This window comes from Watersipora subatra, chromosome 3, assembly GCF_963576615.1.
Source record: "Watersipora subatra chromosome 3, tzWatSuba1.1, whole genome shotgun sequence".
In the NCBI taxonomy this organism is placed as follows: Eukaryota; Metazoa; Bryozoa; class Gymnolaemata; order Cheilostomatida; family Watersiporidae; genus Watersipora; species Watersipora subatra.
Window position 1 is genome coordinate 265,264 of NC_088710.1, and position 20,832 is coordinate 286,095.

A 20,832-nucleotide genomic window follows, 5' to 3' on the forward strand; every position below is an offset into this window, starting at 1 on the left:
TTCATTAAATCGACCTTTTTGACGCAACCACATCTTAAGTCATCTGCCATGTTAAAGTCAATCATCTATCGTGTTACAGTCACTTTAAGACAAATAATGCATGTTCAACTACGTGTTCTTGCTTAGGCGTTTCACATGCTAGTTAGTGTTCTTCTCAAAGTACATATGGTACAAGGCAGGGAGCTTTGATAATAGATGTCATTTTTGCTAAAGAGGTTGACAAATTCTGCTAAGAGGTAAAAGCCGAGGACTTTTTCCTTTTCCAAAAGAATGCTAGACCTTCAGAAGATATCTAGATTGGTCTTCTCCAATTTCTTCAGCTGAAATAATGCTTGTTTCACAGTCCTTTGAACTCTTGATGAGGTGTATAGACTTGCTATGGATCATCTCAGTTTCATGTGCAGTGGTTATGTATTCTATTTGGCTGGTCTCCAAAAGTGTGGTCTGCATTTCAAATGCCCTCCCAGAGCATATTGTCTGCCACATCTTTTCCTTTATGTCATCTCCCATGCTTTAAACCAGTTGTGTACAACACTAATGTTATCTTGACATCTTTTGCATCTTCCAAATTCTTGACAGTGTGGTTAATAAGTGTGTCATCGTGTAGATACTAAGACATACCTAACCCAAATAGTGAGATGGTTCGTTGGTTTTGGAACATGAATAATATAATAGGAAGTTGTCATGACCTGTGGCTCATGCAGCCTTGGCATGAAAAAATCCTGATTTAGATCGTGGAGTAAAATCACGATTTTTTTTGCGAAAAAAACTGCTGGTGAACACACTTTTTAGAAGTGGTAACTTACGTGTTTTAATTTGAAAAATTCATATATTTTTGCATTCAACAGTCAAAAAATTATGTGCCAACCACAATAGCTATAAAGCTGCCAGTCTATAATAGCTACAAGCTGAATGCAGAACAAAAAGCTAGCGGAGAGCATACACAACTCACATAAACCATAGGCAGGACACTTTAAAAATACTCACAGAAAATTATTTTTCCAACATTCCTTAATTTACTGTAGGTGAAAGTGAAGTTAACACCCACAGATGATTTAAGAATAACAACAATACGATTTACGGCAAGCTAGAAAACATTGTTAACAGCCAACTGAATTCAACATCAGTCAACCGTTCAAGTTTTCCTTCTGATTGTGTGTAATAATTAGGTCAACTTCATATAAATCCATTACCATGTAGGGCTGCTGGGACACATTGACTGTGTTGTTCTTCAATTCTATATTTGTTACGGTCCAATGTTGCGCACTAGCCACTAACGTGTTTTTAATGTTAAGTACATGTATATTGTATCCAAGTCCTGGTACTTGAAGCACATTGAAAAAATTTTTGGTCTGTTTCCTGGTCCGAAGCTTCACCATTCCATGCATTCTTGCAATCAACACTCTCCCATCGCTCACTGGTTTTCCAAGTTTTTTTAATAAAAATTCAGTACAGTTCCACTAATGTAGAAAATGGCACCTGAATGCACTACCCATGCATGTGTAGATTTATTCGTAATTCTTAATTTATACTTGCTTTCTCCTACATCTGCTATCAATCCTACACAGTCACTGCCAGAGCTCTTGCTTTCCAAACATCAATGATTACCTGATAGAAGTGTAGCTTAAGAATGTAAAAGGAAATAAGTTTTTGTTTTTACTTCACCTTCATATCACCGACAAGAGATCTATAATAGAGCTTTGGCAATACAATAAATTGATGGTGTGTAGGTAACTGTGGTGATTTAGATATATCACTAGTTTAACATGGACCTGTTTAACATTTAAACTAACATACCGTAAAACCTCTATTTGAACGCCACCTCTATTTGAACGCCACCTCTATTTGGACTGCCACTATGGGAAGAGGTTTGAAAAATAGAGCGCCACCCTTTAATTGAACGCCCCATCCATTTGACTGCCATTCTTTGATCTTTAGTGCTCATAATAGCAAATGTTCAGTAGAAGTGTCTGCAAAATCGTATTAATAATGAATCGTTCAATAACAATTTATTCCTTTGTCTAATTCCAAGGTTCTTGGGTATTATTCGTTAATCCGTTGCAAGCAACACCATAGATATAATTAATAACTATCAGGCTAATAGTAGTTCCTCGTTTATTGCAGTCTTGATACTTAGGAGTATAAAAAAAACGTTTTACATTTACGATAGTATATGTATGAACGACTAGTTTTAGGCTAAAAGTTGTGCTTTACGCGCATGCGGCTAAAAGTTCATCATTACATAGAGTTGTGTGAAATGCAAAACGTAAAAGTTTTGCTCCGCTAAAAAAATTGTTTTGATGCCAATATCAACTAGTTCAGCAGTGCAGAAAAAGAGTTGAGGTCAGAAGACATTATGGAAAGTATTGAAAACCAGAAGATGTTCATTCCATTGAAAGCAACAAGCAGAATGCAATTGGCCAAGTAAACGATGCAAATATAATATGCAAACAGTTTGTTTCAAAACATTCGTTTTTGTTTCTGCATGTATTATCAGTATGGTTCATTTATGTCACTTGTTCATGAATATATATTTGTAGCATTTGATAGATTATCATTATATAACTTATAAATTTGCAGATTTATAGTGTCCTAGCTGTACTACCCAGCGTTGCCCGAGTAACAAAAAAGTCTTTGCCCAGAAATTTATTTGTATTTAATTTATAACAACCTTTTCCATTCCAACTTTCATTGTTATATAACTTACAAATTTTCAGATTTATAGCATAGTATTTGATAGCATCATTTCGGTAATTCGATCTTACAATAGGTGACGTTCATAACTCCTCTTTTTATTGCACATAAAAAGCTAGTTTGGGCTGCAAACTGTGGCAAACATATCAATGAGTGTAATAAGCTTTTATGCAACATTGTTAAATATAGATATAAAATAAAAACATGTCTTCAAATTTAGAATGAACTGAAAATTGAAAGCTCCAACATACTGCAAAGCAGGATACAGGCTATAATATCATCGCACGTTAATTGCGAGCAATAGATGTCAACTAGTATAGATTTGTCTCGGCTTCTCAATGCATATTTATTAAGAGATGTTCGACAAGTTAGAGGTAAATTAGCAGATTTATGGCATCCAAAAGGGTTAATATCGCTTCACCGGAAGGAGAGGTCAAAGTATAAGGGTTAAATTTATCAATTCCAAAATTTTGATGAGCCATTTGAAAAATATAATGCCAGCCTCAATTTGAACGCCACCTCTGTTTGACCACCACTATAGAGGAAGGGTTAAAAATAAAGTGTCATGGTGTTCAATTAGAGGTTTTACGGTAATTCTTAATCTCTGTTTTAATATTACATCCATTATATCTTTAATTTTCAGCCTCTACGTTTTCATTCTATTCAGGTTTTTTGCAGTACTTTTACTTTCTTTGTTCAAACCACGACATGGTTTTGTAATTCTTTTAATTTATCTAAAAAATTTCTATTTTCTTGCTTTACTTTCAAGATCAGTATTGCCTTCTTCCTTTTTGCTGGAACTACCACTTTTGCTACTTTCTTGGTATTCATAACTTGGGTAATATTTCAAGTTGGCCCGCCTATGAGCAAGTTGTGCGGAAACACCTTCTGATCTAGAGGTTACAGGAAAATCTTCTAAAACATTGTGATGAGATTGAATTGAATAGATTTGTATTTTATAGTATCTTTTTTAAACACAAAGCTGCCAAATAATAACCCAATAAACATCAATAAGATGAGTGCTTGTCGACAAACTGATGTTTTTTAGTTCATCGGCTCGTCTGTGATACATACCATGTCTAGTAAGAGTTCACCTTTTCCAGGAAGATGAGAACAAAAGGCCTGAAGGCACATCTTACACTGGCATTATTTCTCTCCCTCTTTGTGTTGGCTGTCAAGATGGTGCACGCTCCCTTCCAATCAACTCCATTAGTCGTCATTCTTGTTGATGTTTCTGGGGACACTGTTAACCTCCTTTTATCTGCCCTTGTGCACAACTATGTCTAGTCGTTTTATTTCGAGTCTGATGGTACTCTGGTAGGACGTACAAGCTCCAGCATAATGCTCTATAGCGCAGTTAACAAAGGATTAGATATTTAGTTGGTAGTATTTAGTTTTTACAAGTTTGTTTGTTAGATAGACATGCGATTTTGAATTTTTTTCTGATTATACTTTATATTCTTGCCACTTGAGATGAGTTCATGTAATGGTTATGTATGACCTTCATCTGTATATTCGATGTCAATTCATATACTGTAAGTTGTCATTTTTATACCTGATAGCACAAACTAACCGCATGGCCATTGTTATCTTAGCGGCAACCGGCTGCTAATATTTGATATCAAGTACCATTTACCTTAGATTTCTTTAATCCCAACAGTTGTAAGACGAGTGGTTGCTACTATCTTGATAAGTATGTATCAATTGCTGTATTTGTATTCATACATGTAGCTGATGCAATCTTATGATAGTCCGTTTGGGTTTCTGCCAAGTGTTCATCGGGTGACCAAGTATAGCCTGAGTTCTAAGAGTATCCTGCCTCCTTGGGGTCTCTATCACTAATATAGATATAACAGAATAAATATAATTCTAGTTTAATTTTTCATCCAAATATTCATTCATTTGGGTTAAGTTACTCAATTAAGAATGATATTTGTATCGGTTTTATCTTGTTAACCTTGGAGTATCCACGATTCTTATCCTCTCTAACACTCTCAACACCTGTGCTAGACTTGAGTTTGTTATCTTAAATACTCCGTACTGGTGTATAATAAACTGTTACCCATACCATTATATGCCTTATTTACCCAACAACAGCTGTGTAATTACCAACTACACAAACTGGCATCACAAACAAGATCTATTAAATTATAAACTTACGGTTACGGATCTAGTGTGATTGAAGTTCGAGTGCCAACAGGCTTGATAACCAAATAGTTGACAAACTAGTGCTCAGTGGTTATAAGCTTGAAATGTCTCACTGATAGGAGTTGCTAAATCACTGGTATTTGCAGATAGGGAAATCTTGTACGTATTTGCTTCTTTTGTAGGCTGCTGTCTGAGAGCTAGTTTGTGATCGGAATTCATTATGAAACGATAATAGTGCTGAATTTATTACAGCAGTAAGAATGGAATATACCAAAAACTTGCTCTGAAAGATCCTTGACTTTGGCTTTTATTGTTAACTGGCCGAATCCCCAGTGTTGTGCGAGTAATAAAAAAGTATCCCAATGAATTTGAGTCACTAATGTGGCAAACTTACTTTACTAAACCAATTGCAGTGTTTGTTTAATAATTGTTACAGGAAACAGTCAACCGTGCTAGTTAATGACCCCAAGAGCTTCAAGCGAGATTATTTCAACTGATGTAATGAATGAGCTAACAGTCATTGACAGCTTGGCTATCCTCGTGTCCTGGATAGAATAGCTGGTCTGCCGACTGGGAAATTCCAAGATCAAATTGTCTGTGATGCGGATCTTTGATTCCTAGATTTTAATCGCTATGACTGGACAAACTTGAAAGTTTGAGATTTATATACATGTACCCTAGGACACTTACGTATTCGCCTCATCTAACTTTCGCGTTTTCGCGGAGTCATCCTTTCGTGAAAATTTCATGAGCGAAACTAAACTATAACGAACGAGTGAAAATGCGAAATTAAATAGCTTTGGTCATTAATATTCACAATAAAATCATCATATGTATTAGAAATGCAGGCATTTTTCGTGTGGTTGGCTCATTGGGCAATTTCTGCTAAACTCATTATAGCTAATACACCGATTGAGCAGCATGGCAAAGCAAATTACGATAACAGGTTTTTGTTGGGAAAGCCAAGACAAATGAGGAAGATGATGATATTAGTTTAGTAACCGAATTTGTAACTGATGAAGATGAAAGTCTGGTAGGGAAAGTCATAAAATTTAATAATACTTATTGTAATGATGAATTTTATTACGATCCAAAAACAATAACAACCAGGAGCCTTGGCCACCGGTGCTATAAATACTTGAGATCTCATATTGGTACCGCATCAGTCACGGCGGGAGGGACCTTGACGTCATCGATAGTCCAAGAAACAAATGGCAGCAAGCGATCAAATTGCATTATCGATTTCGTCAACACATTTCTACCTGCGGTTTACAAATACAAACTAGTCGCAAATTAAAAATAATTTCGTAACAGTGAACTGGAACTGATGAATCTAATTATGTTTGTTCCACTGCATTTATTTTCACATCACTATATTTTCGCACTCATCAGAGCCGCGAAATTGAGTTGCAGCGAAATATTACTCTGTATGCCACTCACGAAACTAAATACATGTACTAGCGAAATATAAGTGTCCTAGGGTATGTAAACTAGATGAATGACTAGCCTTGCACGGGTAACAAAAATGTTTTTGAGTAACTCACGAATTTGTATGAATCCATGAATATAATAATTGTATGAATTTGGGTAACTTGAGCTAGTTTAAATCTTTACTATAATAAGAGCCGTGTCCGTCTCGGCGTTAAGAAAAAGATTGCGCCTAATGGGAATCATACTAATACATTCTACTACATACATACTAATGCAGCCACCTTGCCAGAGCTTGGAGTAGATGTGTTTATAATCGTTACACATCAATGATCTCTCACGGTGCATCTGGTGCAAGCATCATTTTTAATCAATGATCTCTCACGATGCATCTGGTGCAAGCATTGTTTTTGGGCATGTAGTTTACTTCTAGTGGTTTAAGCATGCATCTAGTAGTTTGCTTTAGTAGTTCAAGTGCTGCAGTCGTTGGTATTTTAACCAATCGCTATAAACTGGATAAAAGACAGACAAATAAACACCTAGATTTATATACATATAAGTGTATAGATTTATTCAGGTGTAGCAGTCTGATCTGAGGTCTCTCTTTATTCTGGCTGACCTTCGGTTCTGTAGTGAGGGTGGGCAATTCCAATTCTATGGTGAGGGTTGGTAATTCCTATATTAGGGTGAGGATAGGTAGTTCCTATTTTATGGTGAGGTTAGGTAATTCCTATTTTATGGTGAGGTTAGGTAATTCCTATTTTATGGTGAGGATAGGTAATTCCTATTCCACAGTGAGGATAGGTAATTTTAATTCCATGGTGAGGATAGGATTTGTTGACAGGCTTTCTTTGGAGTTGACAATCAAAAAGTAAAAGATAACAACAACTTGATGTAATGCCACAACCAACACCTCGCAAGTTGTATCAGTTACAAGCTTTCTAGGTGCTCCTATGGCAACTGATGTTCATGTGTAGATGTATTTATACACTTTGTATATTAATGCACATTGATTGAAGATGCATCACTAATCTACAATCTTTAAGTAGAGCCAGTCTTTGCGGGTTTCCATTTGATTTCGCTCCGCTCTTATATGTTTGTTGCGAAAACTGAACATTGATAATCAGGGCGCAGACCGTAAAAAGACGAACAAGCAATATACATGTATAGCGCTCAAGGAAGCACAATCCTTATATAGAGTAGACAACAATTTGCGTCGTAAAGCTTCTGGTAGCCATTCAATGTGAGTGCGCTAGCCTGTAAAGGTGCTGACAAGATTGCATGCTTCCTATGGTTTCCTTTTGACTACTTCAACACCATTAAGATGAGTGGACAACTCTAAATCAACGTATGCATTAGAAAACAGCTCTTCTAAAAGGAAGAGCGTTGCAGATGAATGCGTCTGCTGACCAAAACTCTCAAATGACAGCTATTTACATCATCTTCAACCAGTCCTTGGCTACTTTAGCAGCTCTGATAATTGGACATCACTTTTGCATGGCTCATCAAAACTCTGTCTTACTATTTAAAATGGTTCATCTTATTCGACTCAATCTGTAGAGAGATGGTGGTGTTTCAATATCTTATCTCAATATTTTGTCTAGCTTGTCAAGGAGTTAGGTTTTCCATGGAACAGGCCTGAGGTTTGTAGCCTAATGACAATATAACAACTGTAGGATTAGAACTGACAATATAACAACTGTAGGATTAGAACTGACAGTATATAAACTGTAGTATTAGTGCTGACCAATATTGAAACGAGATTTTAATCTATAAAATGGTAAAACACAAAACTGATAAAGATGGCAGGACAAGTAAAGATGTTTGTATTATGAACGACTAGATCATGAAATATTACAGAACAACTTAAAGCCAACAAACTAACTTGAAGTAAATGTCTGGTGAGCAATGACAGAAAAGATGGCAGGACAAGTAAAGATGTTTGTATTATGAACGACTAGATCATGAAATATTACAGAACAACTTAAAGCCAACAAACTAACTTGAAGTAAATGTCTGGTGAGCAATGACAGAAAAGTAAATGATGGCTAATCAATTATTCAAAAATAGAATCATAATAGATATAAGTGGAGGTATTATTTGGTTAAATTAAAAGGTCCTCTAAATTAATGTGAAGATATGGCACTAGACAGCGTGACGTAGCTGTATTGAGACCGGAATGGAGAAGTTGAGTGCTGATGCCTGAACGTACACTGATGATACAGTATAGGCAGCGTTCACTACGCTGACAGTAAAACCTTTAGGATATTGCACTCGGCTTGCGTATATGAGTGTGCGTTGACTCAGATCTTCTGCAGGTTTATAGCTGAGTGAGAACTCTCCCGAATGTCTGTCGTAAGAGGTAGAGGTCGGTTGCCCAGCTATGACCATAGCGTATGGCCGACTGAAAAGGCTGACAGTGTCACCTATTGTTGACCCATCAGGTTGGAAGAACACAGAGTCCCAATATGTCCAGGAAAGCATGGCACCCTCTGCTGATTTGAGCACATTCAGGCACTCCTGGTATTCCGTGGAGTTCTTCGGCGCCGTTGCCTGACACTGACCAAACTCCGTGAGGAAGCAAGCTCCGCCTGTATCTGAGATGTCCTTGTGCACAGTGCTGAGAACATCGGGAAAGAAGATCCTATCACACAACTCCCTCATCCAAAATGGAAACGGGTTTGGATCGTCAACACCAGCAAACCAGCAGTAATAGTGAAGGGAGAAAACGGAAACATTACGATAGTCATCTCCACCCGGCACATGAGTAAAACCAGAGCCGAGCTCTCTACCATGAAAAATCATGCCCCATGTAACGGGCTCATAGAAGATGAGAGATTCCTTATCAACAGCGCGAATGAATGGTACAATCTTGTCATACATAGGCATCAGTTCTGTGGAGCCTGCATGCCCAGGTATGAAGAGGGTCGGGTCTGTGTATACATTACCAGGAAATGGCTCATTGATGATTTCGTATCCTAGCACATTCTTATACCGCCCAAATCGCTTAGCCACGGTTTGCCAGAAAAACCCAAGGTGATCCAAAGCTCGAGATTGATTGGTATAAATATTCTTGAAGGCTTCACCACAGGCAAAAGTAACATAGTTAAACTCCCAGTTGGAAGGAGTTGAGTGAAACGGCCAAGGAAAATGCTTTATGGGAGGAGGTAGAGAGTCTATAAGCCACAAAGGCACCCCATCATAAGAGCCAAATCGCGATGAAAGACCATCTTGGTGCATGTCGAGTATAACATACACTCCCTTCTTTCCAAGCGACACGATTATTGTTTCAAGCATATCCAAGTAAGTTTCATTCACCTGGAAAGGTGCAATCTCAACACCTGCCCACATCGTACCCAGACGGATGACATTAAAACCCCAGTTTGTAAGTAAATCAATTCGAGTGCTGTTTAATAAAACCTCAGGATACCATGGAAAGCCCTTCTCTACTCTGTTAATACCATGAAAGACTCTCACTCGTCCATACTCGTCAACCTGTAAATACAGATTTGTTATGTGCAGGACAACTACAGCAATATAAATGCACAACAAATGTCAGTAAGACAACTCCTATACTATTGTTAAAAGGGCAGATGGCGGCAGTGGAGGAGCACATTAAAAGATTAATATTATCAAGTGATAGAATAGGAGAACTATCTAGTTGCCTCAAAGCAGTGAATACTAAACAACACAGGACTGCTGCGAGTGTGATGTGCATTTTTTATAAAGTAGCGAGCACAACTCTAAAACACAAGCATTTCAAATGTATGATTGGCTTCCTTGAACTTGCTCTAATAAAGAAACACTCACAAGAGGATGTCCAGACTTGCTATTGTCAACTTTCATCTTTGATAGCGGAATTGTCACATCCTGCATTATTGGCTGCTGAACGTGAGCAAATGCCAGCTGGTACACCCAGAAGAATATGCAGAGAAAGCACGGGCTTCCAAGCATGCCTGCAGCTGCCACCAGTCACCTTAATATACAGAAATCACAGGCTTGACAGAGTGACTATAGTCTATGCATGAGTAACACCTAGTTGAGCAATACTTGCTCCAACTGTCCAGAGTGACTGACTATGAGCTGTGTGGGGCCGTCGTGATCTCTAGTATCAACTCATACTGTAACACTGGCAGCGAGAGGTTTAACAATAACAATAATACCGCTACACCTCGCCATATGAAATAATTCCTTTTGCAGGTAGATATTTGCTTCATAAGTTAAACAGTTGTATGTTAGAGGAAATATTCTTGTGAGAATAAACCGTGTTTCATACAATTCATTCCACAGCTAGAGAACTCAACATTAATGATAGTTGAAGTAACTACATTTATTATAGTTAAACAAATGTAATGCAGATAAGCATAAAAACAAAGTTAAAAACTAAACTGCATAAAATAACAACAGTTAATGACAACTGACAACTAAAAGTGTCACTTTGACTTTACTTTTCCCAGAAGACTGACAAATTGAGCTATAGCCTTGGGGATCCAGAAGATGACTGGTGCATGGGTAAGGGTGCCGCTAAATATACGGGACTAGCCTAACATAGGCTGCGTAAATTGAAAATTATTTTTCACAGTTTTTATATTTATTCCCAACAATGACAGCTAGTAAGTAGGTGGGCTCTGAGACTCTTTAAAGAATTGATTGGAAATTGTTTGCTCATGCTGTTTTTTATTATCAAGTTTTAATGATAAGAAAAGCATTGCTATCTTCCTTTTTCATCAATACCATCGTTCAAGCTAGTTTCAAATCTCGGCAAAAGTCAAGATTTGACTGTACTCGAGTATGTTGGAACATAAATGATATGCATGACCTGTATGGACTTGAATCCCATCAGTTGCTCCAACAACATTTACAACATAGGTTAAAAGGCTTGATGGTGACACCTGGGAAAGCTGTATTCATTTTGAGGTTAAACCATAACTGTCACGTACAACTTTTATTGTATTTACTAGGTAAATCCGACACGCTGATTCCGATTTTGTACTTAAAATAAAGATTGGTCCAATAACTTTCAGAGTAATGGAGGCTTTTTTACAGCGTTTTAATATCGGTCTCGAAAACAACACGATCGGCACAAGAAGCTCCGCCCATAAATACGGGACGTAACCTAGCTTTTTAGGAACGGAAGTTAAGTAGGGATGTTTAGACTGATTTAGAATAATAGAGATGATTGTTGTAAAATCCATTATTATCTAAATTCAGCTTTAAAAATAATATCAGTCTTTTCTGAAAGGTAGATGAGCTATTTAACATTGCATATTTAAAAATGAGCTCAAAAAAGTGCGATAACAACGCCAGTTTGAGATAAACCCGCGCTTTTTGAGCTCATTTTCCTCGGCGTTCAGCCTATTAAAACATCATGTAACAAGCTACGAGCAATTTTAAATAGTTTATATACCTTTCACAAAGGACTGAGATTATTTTACAGGCTGGCTTTAGATAATAATGAGTTTTAAGACGCCCATCTCTATTATTCTAAGTCGGACTAAACATCTCTAACTTCCGTTCCTGAAAAAGCTAGGTTTCGTCACATATTTATGGGCGGAGCTTGTAATGCCGATTGTGTTGTTTTCAAGACGGATACTGAAACGCTTTAAAAAAGTCTTAATGACTTTGAAGGTTAGTGGACATATCTTTGTTTGAGTACAAAATCGGAATCAGCGTGTCTGATTTACCTACAAAATACGATAATAGTTGTGCGTGACAGTTACGGTTTAAGTTTAACTGAGAGCAGCGAATTTACTGAGTGTGATTAAATCACTAAAGAGAGTGGTCAAGGAACAGTCAGGAGCACTCAAATTCAAATTCAATACAAAATTTGCTACCCTGGCTTTGCTCTGTTAACAGGAAAAAGAACATCCATGGTTTGCATTTTGTGATAACAGTGTGAAATTAATTGAAAAAAGACAGCAAAAACATTTGTCTTTAATTTTTATGTAATGTTATATAGAGAAATCTTCTTTCAATTTGATAGAAAGCTGAAATGTTGGTCAAAGTTTGATGCATAAAAATCTTGAAGCTTCAGGTTGAAATCCAATTTGACTGAGATCACAAATAATCGAAAAATGAAGAATGACTGTAACTTAAATTTTAGTAAAAAATACACATAAAAATACTCACTACTCATATATTGATAGAGTGAACTATGTATAACAACTCTACTCACTACTCATATATTGATAGATTGAACTATGTATAACAACTCTACTCACTACTCATATATTGATAGAGTGAACTACGTATAACAACTCTACTCACTACTCATATATTGATAGAGTGAACTGTGTATAACAACTCTACCCACTACTCATATATTGATAGAGTGAACTATGTATAACAACTCTACTAACTACTCATATATTGATAGAGTGAACTATGTATAACAACCCTACTCACTACTCATATATTGATAGAGTGAACTATGTATAACAACGCTACTCACTACTCATATATTGATAGAGTGAACTATGTATAACTACTCTACTCACTACTCATATATTGATAGAGTGAACTATATATAACAACTCTACTCACTACTCATATATTGATAGAGTGAACTATGTATAACTACTCTACTCACTACTCATATATTGATAGAGAGAACTGTGTATAACAACTCTACTCACTTATAGTATCCTATTAGAGTGAACGACCGCAACGTCGAGTAATTTGTTAGACAGTGAATGCCCAATGGTAGTACTCACAAATAGTCGCACTCACAAATAGAAAGCGTGGTTGTTTAAGTACGAATGCACTGAACAAAGCGGCTGTAAACAATCACACAATGTTGCTCACTCACCACAAAGCCATGAACTGCGAGTTTGAGCCAAAACAAACGAATCAGCTACACATAGCTGGCGCAGATCCAATTATGCTGGCACGGAGCCAAATGAGAACACTGGATAATGGTACATGCCTATAAATAGGTCTTCTTATCTGGTTTGACTCCAGGGGTGTAGAACTCAACCATCCACAACTGGTGGCTCTTAAACTGTTTAGTACATTTCAGGGTAATATATCTTAAATGTATGGCATTGTCAGGTAAAATAAATGATACACATGAAATTAAACACCAACTAGAATACTTTGAGAGAGAGAGAAGAGTAACACCAACAGATGAATGAGCTTATCAGAAGAGTATAGCGGAGTTAGCAAAGCCTCCAGTGCTAGACCTACAAGGTTTAATCAAAGGATAAAGTGAAAGGATCAAGGGTAATGTATCCCAGATTACTTTGGGAACTATGCCAACAGGAGATAATATGGAAGGCAAAGGGGAATGGTATCTAATAATCACATAATCATACATAGCACTGCGTTATTTGGAGTTTGGAACCGATCTATGTACCATAATTGATCCTTCTGTAGGAGCAATAGTTGCAGAAGGAGATCCTGGCAGTCTTCCATCAGTTGTATGAGAGACTGTTACCAGGTGTACAAGTACAGTCATACTTCAACATACAGCTTTGTGCAGTCATGGACTGAGTTTACAGGTCAATTTTCTCACATCTCAAAGCAATATTTCCTATATGAAAGAACTGAATACAAACTAACCGTTTCCATACTTTAAAAAAACTACCTAGAAACAGGATATTATGATGGCAAAATGTATATTTAATTTTTCAAATTCACCACCTGTGCTTACAGAGAAACAAATACTTATTTAGGTGTCTTGATGTGCTATAAAATATAACATTACTATGTACAGTACTGTATGGACAGCATACCTCTGAGACAGATATAGTGACTAAAATATAACATTACTATGTACAGTACTGTATGGACAGCATACCTCTGAGACAGATGTAGTGGCTAATATATATATAACATTACTATGTACAGTACTGTACGGACAGCATACCTCTGAGACAGATGTAGTGGCTAATATATATATAACATTACTATGTACAGTACTGTACGGACAGCATACCTCTGAGACAGATATAGTGACTAAAATATAACATTACTATGTACAGTACTGTATGGACAGCATACCTCTGAGACAGATATAGTGATTAAAATATAACATTACTATGTACAGTACTGTACGGACAGCATACCTCTGAGACAGATATAGTGACTAATATATATATAACATTACTATGTACAGTACTGTATGGACAGCATACCTCTGAGACAGATGTAGTGGCTAATATATATATAACATTACTATGTACAGTACTGTACGGACAGCATACCTCTGAGACAGATATAGTGACTAAAATATAACATTACTATGTACAGTACTGTACGGACAGCATACCTCTGAGACAGATATAGTGACTAAAATATAACATTACTATGTACAGTACTGTACGGACAGCACACCTCTGAGACAGATATAGTGACTAAAATATAACATTACTATGTACAGTACTGTACGGACAGCATACCTCTGAGACAGATGTAGTGACTAATATATATATAACATTACTATGTACAGTACTGTATGGACAGCATACCTCTGAGACAGATGTAGTGGCTAATATATATATAACATTACTATGTACAGTACTGTACGGACAGCATACCTCTGAGACAGATATAGTGACTAATATATATATATAACATTACTATGTACAGTACTGTATGGACAGCATACCTCTGAGACAGATGTAGTGGCTAATATATATATAACATTACTATGTACAGTACTGTACGGACAGCATACCTCTGAGACAGATATAGTGACTAATATATATATAACATTACTATGTACAGTACTGTACGGACAGCATACCTCTGAGACAGATATAGTGACTAATATATATATAACATTACTATGTACAGTACTGTACGGACAGCATACCTCTGAGACAGATATAGTGACTAATATATATATAACATTACTATGTACAGTACTGTACGGACAGCATACCTCTGAGACAGATATAGTGACTAATATATAACATTACTATGTACAGTACTGTACGGACAGCATACCTCTGAGACAGATATAGTGACTAATATATAACATTACTATGTACAGTACTGTACGGACAGCATACCTCTGAGACAGATATAGTGACTAATATATAACATTACTATGTACAGTACTGTACGGACAGCATACCTCTGAGACAGATATAGTGGCTAATATATAACATTACTATGTACAGTACTGTACGGACAGCATACCTCTGAGACAGATATAGTGGCTAACAGCGGTGTGAGAGAGACTTGACAGCAACGTGAATGGTACATCAGGCTTTAGTGACTCTACGTAACATAAACTTTGAACTTAACTTGAATGAATTCAACTCACTAAACACACACTTCAAGTTTTCACCAACACAAAGCTAAGTTTTAAACTTTTACTACACTTAACTCTAATTTTGTTTTCGTTTTCCTTTATTCATCTTTTTCAGCCTCTGCAAAACCTTTTACTCTGCAAAACCTTTTACTCTGTAAAACTTTTTACTCTGCCAAACTTTTTACTCTGCAAAACTTTTTACTCTGTAAAACTTTTTACTCTGTAAAACTTTTTACTCTGCAGAACTTTTTACTCTGTCAAACTTTTTACTCTGTAAAACTTTTTACTCTGCAAAACTTTTTACTCTGTAAAACTTTTTACTCTGTAAAACTTTTTACTCTGCAAAACTTTTTACTCTGTAAAACTTTTTACTCTGTAAAACATTTTTCCAAACTGATTTGACAGAAAGGAACGAGCGATGCTGTTCTCCAAAGCTGCATCTCGTATGCTCGTATCTCAATGTTTTACCGTATCTCAAAAGCTGCCTCTCGGATGCTCGTATCTCAATGTTTTACCGTATCTCAAAGTAGAAACTTGCTCAAAATATTGCTCATATTTCGATTTCCTCATATGCTGGGGCGCTCTATGTCGAGGTATGACTGTAGTTGTATTGGAGAGATATACCAGCTGTACAACTAGGTGTACCAGAGAGCTATACTAGCTACACAACTAAGTATGTTAGAGAAGTATACCGGCTGTACAACTAGGTGTATTAGAAAGGTATACCAGCTACAACCCTTAAAGGTTTATTTGCAACAAAATTCACATTACAGGTATTTGGTATCAAAAGATTCACCATGTCGTACTCTGCTGTGTTGTAGGTACAACATATGTGAAAATGTGATTACAAGCTCTTAAAAGCTCAAAGACGAACAATTAATCGCAGCCATCACAAAAAAGCCGTAGGGTGGAATCTCTTTATTTGGCTGACGTACTCCAACAGTTTGGTTATTGTTTTGGCACATGATGTTATCACGTGAATTTAAAGGCCAATAAAAGGCTCGATATACAACGTATCGTAGCACTAGCATATGACAAATACTTCAGGTTCTGCCGGAAAGCCTGTATCAAATATAAATGCTCGCTACTTCACAGTATCGTTTCAGCCTGGTCTAATCATCTAGTCGTAATCTGATCATGTGATCCATACTTTCTGCCAAATCGCGCCAACAGTTTCTGTAGCATTTTTTGACTATCGCAGGTGACCAACAGGCTCCTCATGTTCATCAGAGAATGATATGCACTTCTTTGAGCTAAGGTTAAAAAAGTAAACAAATTTTTATGGTAGGTTTTGAGATGTCAGTTCTCAAATAACAGCTTTACAATGATGATGAAATAGACGCGTAAGGACAATAGACATGGTTTTATTGAATGCGTGAAGTATATTTGTGAAAATATTTTGACGAATGAGGTTGCATGAAAGTGTAAACAGAAGCCATCTTAAGAGTTCAACTATACGTCACATTTGAGCTGTTTTGGAAATGGATTCCAATCTGCGGCATTTTCGTGATGGCTGCGATTAACTGTTCGTCTTTGAGCTTTTAAGAGGTTGTAATCACATTTCCAAATATTTTGTACCTACAACACAACAGAGTAAAACATGGTGAATCTGTTGATATCAAATAACTGTAATATGAATTTTGTTGGGAGTCAACGTTTAATGTATTGGAGAGATATACCAGCTTTACTACTAGGTGTACCAGAAAGCTATACCAGCTACACAACTAAGCGTATTAAAGAGATATACCAGCTACACAACTAAGCGTATTAAAGAAATATACCAGCTACTCAACTAAGCATATCAGAGAGCTATACCAGCTACATAACTGTGTTAAAGAGGTATATCAGCATCAACCTTTATAAGACAAACACAAGTTATTTAGATAGTTAAACTTGTAATATTAGCTTTCATTATTGAAACTATAACTATATATAACCCTTTACAGTCTCTTTCATCATACATCTTGATTCTTCATAACAGTTACAAGTCTAATCAGTATACATGAATCTCTTGACTATATATTGATATATTGAATATATCAACATCATCTGATCTCATTTTATAGACACTAATATTCGGTTTGACAAGATTTCATGTCAATAAATCAAAGCTTTGATCTTTTGCTAATAGAACAGTAATTATAAGTGATAATAGAGTTTGTGTTATATGCCTGAATGCTTTCTAATTCATTTCAGACCCTTCAGAGGGAATTTCAGTAGAGGGAATTTCAGACATTCCCTCAACAACAGATCATGTCACTCTGGCTGAAGCTCAATTCTAAAACTGATTATTGAACAATCGATTCCTTGGCTATACCGGACCTCGCTCCCTTTGACAACAAATAATAATGGAAATACATCGAAAACTATAGAGAGATTAAAGATCATTTAGATGCACACTTGATATTTATTCTGTTCACCATTTGATAAAAAACATATTGATTATAATCCAACGCCTGTTTAATCAAGATATGTGTTGTTTGCGCGTAAGTTCACATTGTGTGTGTGCCTGCGTCGCATCATAGGATTCAGGCTATATGAGTGAGCAATTGGATATGAATTCGGACAAGAAAATTCTGCATTATGTTTAATTCATTCTTCAGTACAAAGACTTGTTGATAAATACATGATAAAACTATGTGTATATAAACAAAGCATTTATGTAAATACTTTATACAAAACTATGCTAGATCCAACTGAGTGTAAAAAATCTGAACTTATGTGAAAATATTCCACAAATAGTCAGCAACAACAAAAAGAGATCTGTATTACCAATTTACTTTTATAGAAAGAACAGAAGGGCAGAGGCACAGCCCTGGCAACAAATGAGACAGGTGATGAGGGAGTAAAGTCATTGATAGCGATATGGAGCTTGTCCAACTCAGACACATGAGACAGGTGATGAGGGAGTAAAGTCATTGATAGTGATATGGAGCTTGTCCAACTCAGACACATGAGACAGGTGATGAGGGAGTAAAGTCATTGATAGTGATATAGAGCTTGTCTGACTCAGACACATGAGACAGGTGATGAGAGAGTAAAGTCATCGATAGTGATAAGGAGCTTGTCTGACTCAGACACATGATACAGGTGGTGAGAGAGTAAAGTCATCGATAGTGATATGGAGCTTGTCTGACTCAGACACATGAGACAGGTGGTGAGAGAGTGAAGTCATCGATAGTGATAAGGAGCTTGTCTGACTCAGACACATGATACAGGTGGTGAGAAAGTAAAGTCATCGATAGTGATATGGAGCTTGTCTAACTCAGACATTGAATGCTTCAAATTAATATATAGCTTATTTATATTTTTATTCCTACACTTTATATTTTATACAATTTTGCATATAAGTATCCTTTCCGACCTCCCAAATTTCAGGTTTTCTCTTCATCATAACGCTTTCATCTTCTTTTTGACGACAATTATGAGACGTCTTCATAAATGTTCAGCAAATCGATTCAAAGATGTTCACACATGTTCTACTATGATTCTGTGATTTCACTCTGAGTAATAATTGCCCTCCTTCGTCACAATTATTACCACTTTAACTAGTCTAACTGAATTCCATGGTTAAAAATAATCGAAGGTATGAAGCTCTGTTTGTTATGATTTGAACACCGCAGCATCAAATCATATAAGGAAAAACAGCGTCCGTAGGCAATAACTAATAAAACTACCAAGTTTCAGACTACCAGCACCATATGTTGAAAATTACTCGACATGTTGAAAAAATAAGATCTTGAGGTGATGTTAAGCCAAGGTTTGACTGTACTTTGAAATGAAATTCTGTGTAGCTACGTACGTTGGCTGCCAGAGCAGCTAATTCTTAGCCAACCTGGCTACTTCCTACTGGCCTGTTATTAGTTGATCATCTATATAAGTGGAGTGCACTTGATAGCATCAAAACTGACCAAACTCTTAGCTGCTGACGCCTACTATGAGAAGCTCAAAGATTTTTATCTTTACATCAGCGCAGTAAGTAAAACCTCTACCATTCATTTATAGTAAACTGCCCACCTTACAAACTAAAGAAGCTTTGGCACTTGGATGCTCCCAGATGTCGTACATGTTGTCAGATTCTCTACACGTACCCTAAAGGGACACATGTGACAAAATACTGAGAAAATATAGATCTACTTCGGGATGGAGTATACAATAAGCCTTTGTGTAGTTCTATGCGTATCTATAAACTTAGAGAAAATGATGATAACGATGAGAATAAAACATTTTTGTAAATATCAAATGCGTCTATCATAAGGCAAGTGTCCGTGTATTGCAACCTACACGCACTAAACTAATTGAAAGATCTATACAAGTTCATGGCTTTTAGGGATGTTTTGACGGGCCACAGATTAATTGCTAACAGATTATCTCTACTCAGTTATCACGTTGTCTTGTATACTTCAATCTTAGGACAAACTATCATAAGTCTTTCATGCATGGGTAGGTGTTCACGATTGGAATCCAAACAAATTATATGCACCCTAATTATATATCTTCCTATAGAAAGGCTCCAAAAATCATCACTGCATGTACCATAGTGTTGCTGTGTTTTAATCGGTGTGTAAGATGAAAAATTCATTTGGTGAATCAAATAATAATATTATGGTTGGATATGATTAGCTTCTTTCACATCCAGTCATTTTTGGATGGGTAAGAGTGAGTTGACTGATGTGAGTTGACCCAATGGGATGAGTTGTCTTGAGGCAAGTTGACTACTTTTGCTGAGCCATCTGATGCGAGATGATTTGTTGGATCAGTTTCCTGAGACAACATGATGCCGGGGCACCTTATCACAGAAACTAAGTGAAATTATATCAAAAGACTTGAGAACTCAAAACAAAACGGCGTATCCCTTTCTATCATAATAGTAAATTTTATAACAATATTCCTGCCCATTGAAATTATGCACATTCTTTGCTCCTAGGGTCTAACGTGATGCTGACATTGACATGTTGGCCTAGGTAAGCAAATGATAACATATGTAGAAACTACACGATAACTATATCAAAATATTTTTATATTTTACAACTGGCTATTGAAACCACACCAGTGAAAAGGAATTTACTTCGAATGCAACACCACCAAGTACATAGTGAATCAACGAATTCTATAAACAAAAGGTGTTAATGAGGCTTTAAAGCAAATGTAGTTCGACTTACATGATAAACTATTACGAACACAGTTTCACCTGTTGGCTGTTGTCGAACAAATTGATCCAGAGTAGTACGGCATCAGTAATTACTTCCTCGTAAACTCATACAAGCTCCTAATGTGAATAAACTTAGGAATTTGCGATCATG

General features: G+C 36.5%; 1 protein-coding gene across 4 annotated transcripts; it reads right to left on the minus strand.

Moving 5' to 3' along the window:
- Positions 1 to 8,198: 8,198 nt before the first annotated feature.
- Positions 8,199 to 20,824, minus strand: LOC137391000 (endoglycoceramidase-like). 4 transcript variants are annotated; one of them, XM_068077325.1, is made up of 4 exons: positions 20,692 to 20,808; positions 13,079 to 13,270; positions 10,081 to 10,246; positions 8,199 to 9,765 (listed from the first exon to the last, which is right to left on the minus strand). In XM_068077325.1, the coding sequence occupies exons 3-4, from the start codon at positions 10,222 to 10,224 to the stop codon at positions 8,416 to 8,418; spliced, it is 1,494 nt and encodes a 497-aa protein (XP_067933426.1). In that variant the 5' UTR covers positions 10,225 to 10,246; positions 13,079 to 13,270; positions 20,692 to 20,808; the 3' UTR covers positions 8,199 to 8,415. The 4 variants fall into 4 exon arrangements, with proteins under 4 accessions (XP_067933426.1, XP_067933425.1, XP_067933427.1 ...); XM_068077324.1 differs by lacking the exon at positions 13,079 to 13,270 and having other exon boundaries at positions 20,692 to 20,824; XM_068077326.1 differs by lacking the exon at positions 13,079 to 13,270 and having other exon boundaries at positions 20,721 to 20,817.
- Positions 20,825 to 20,832: the final 8 nt, after the last annotated feature.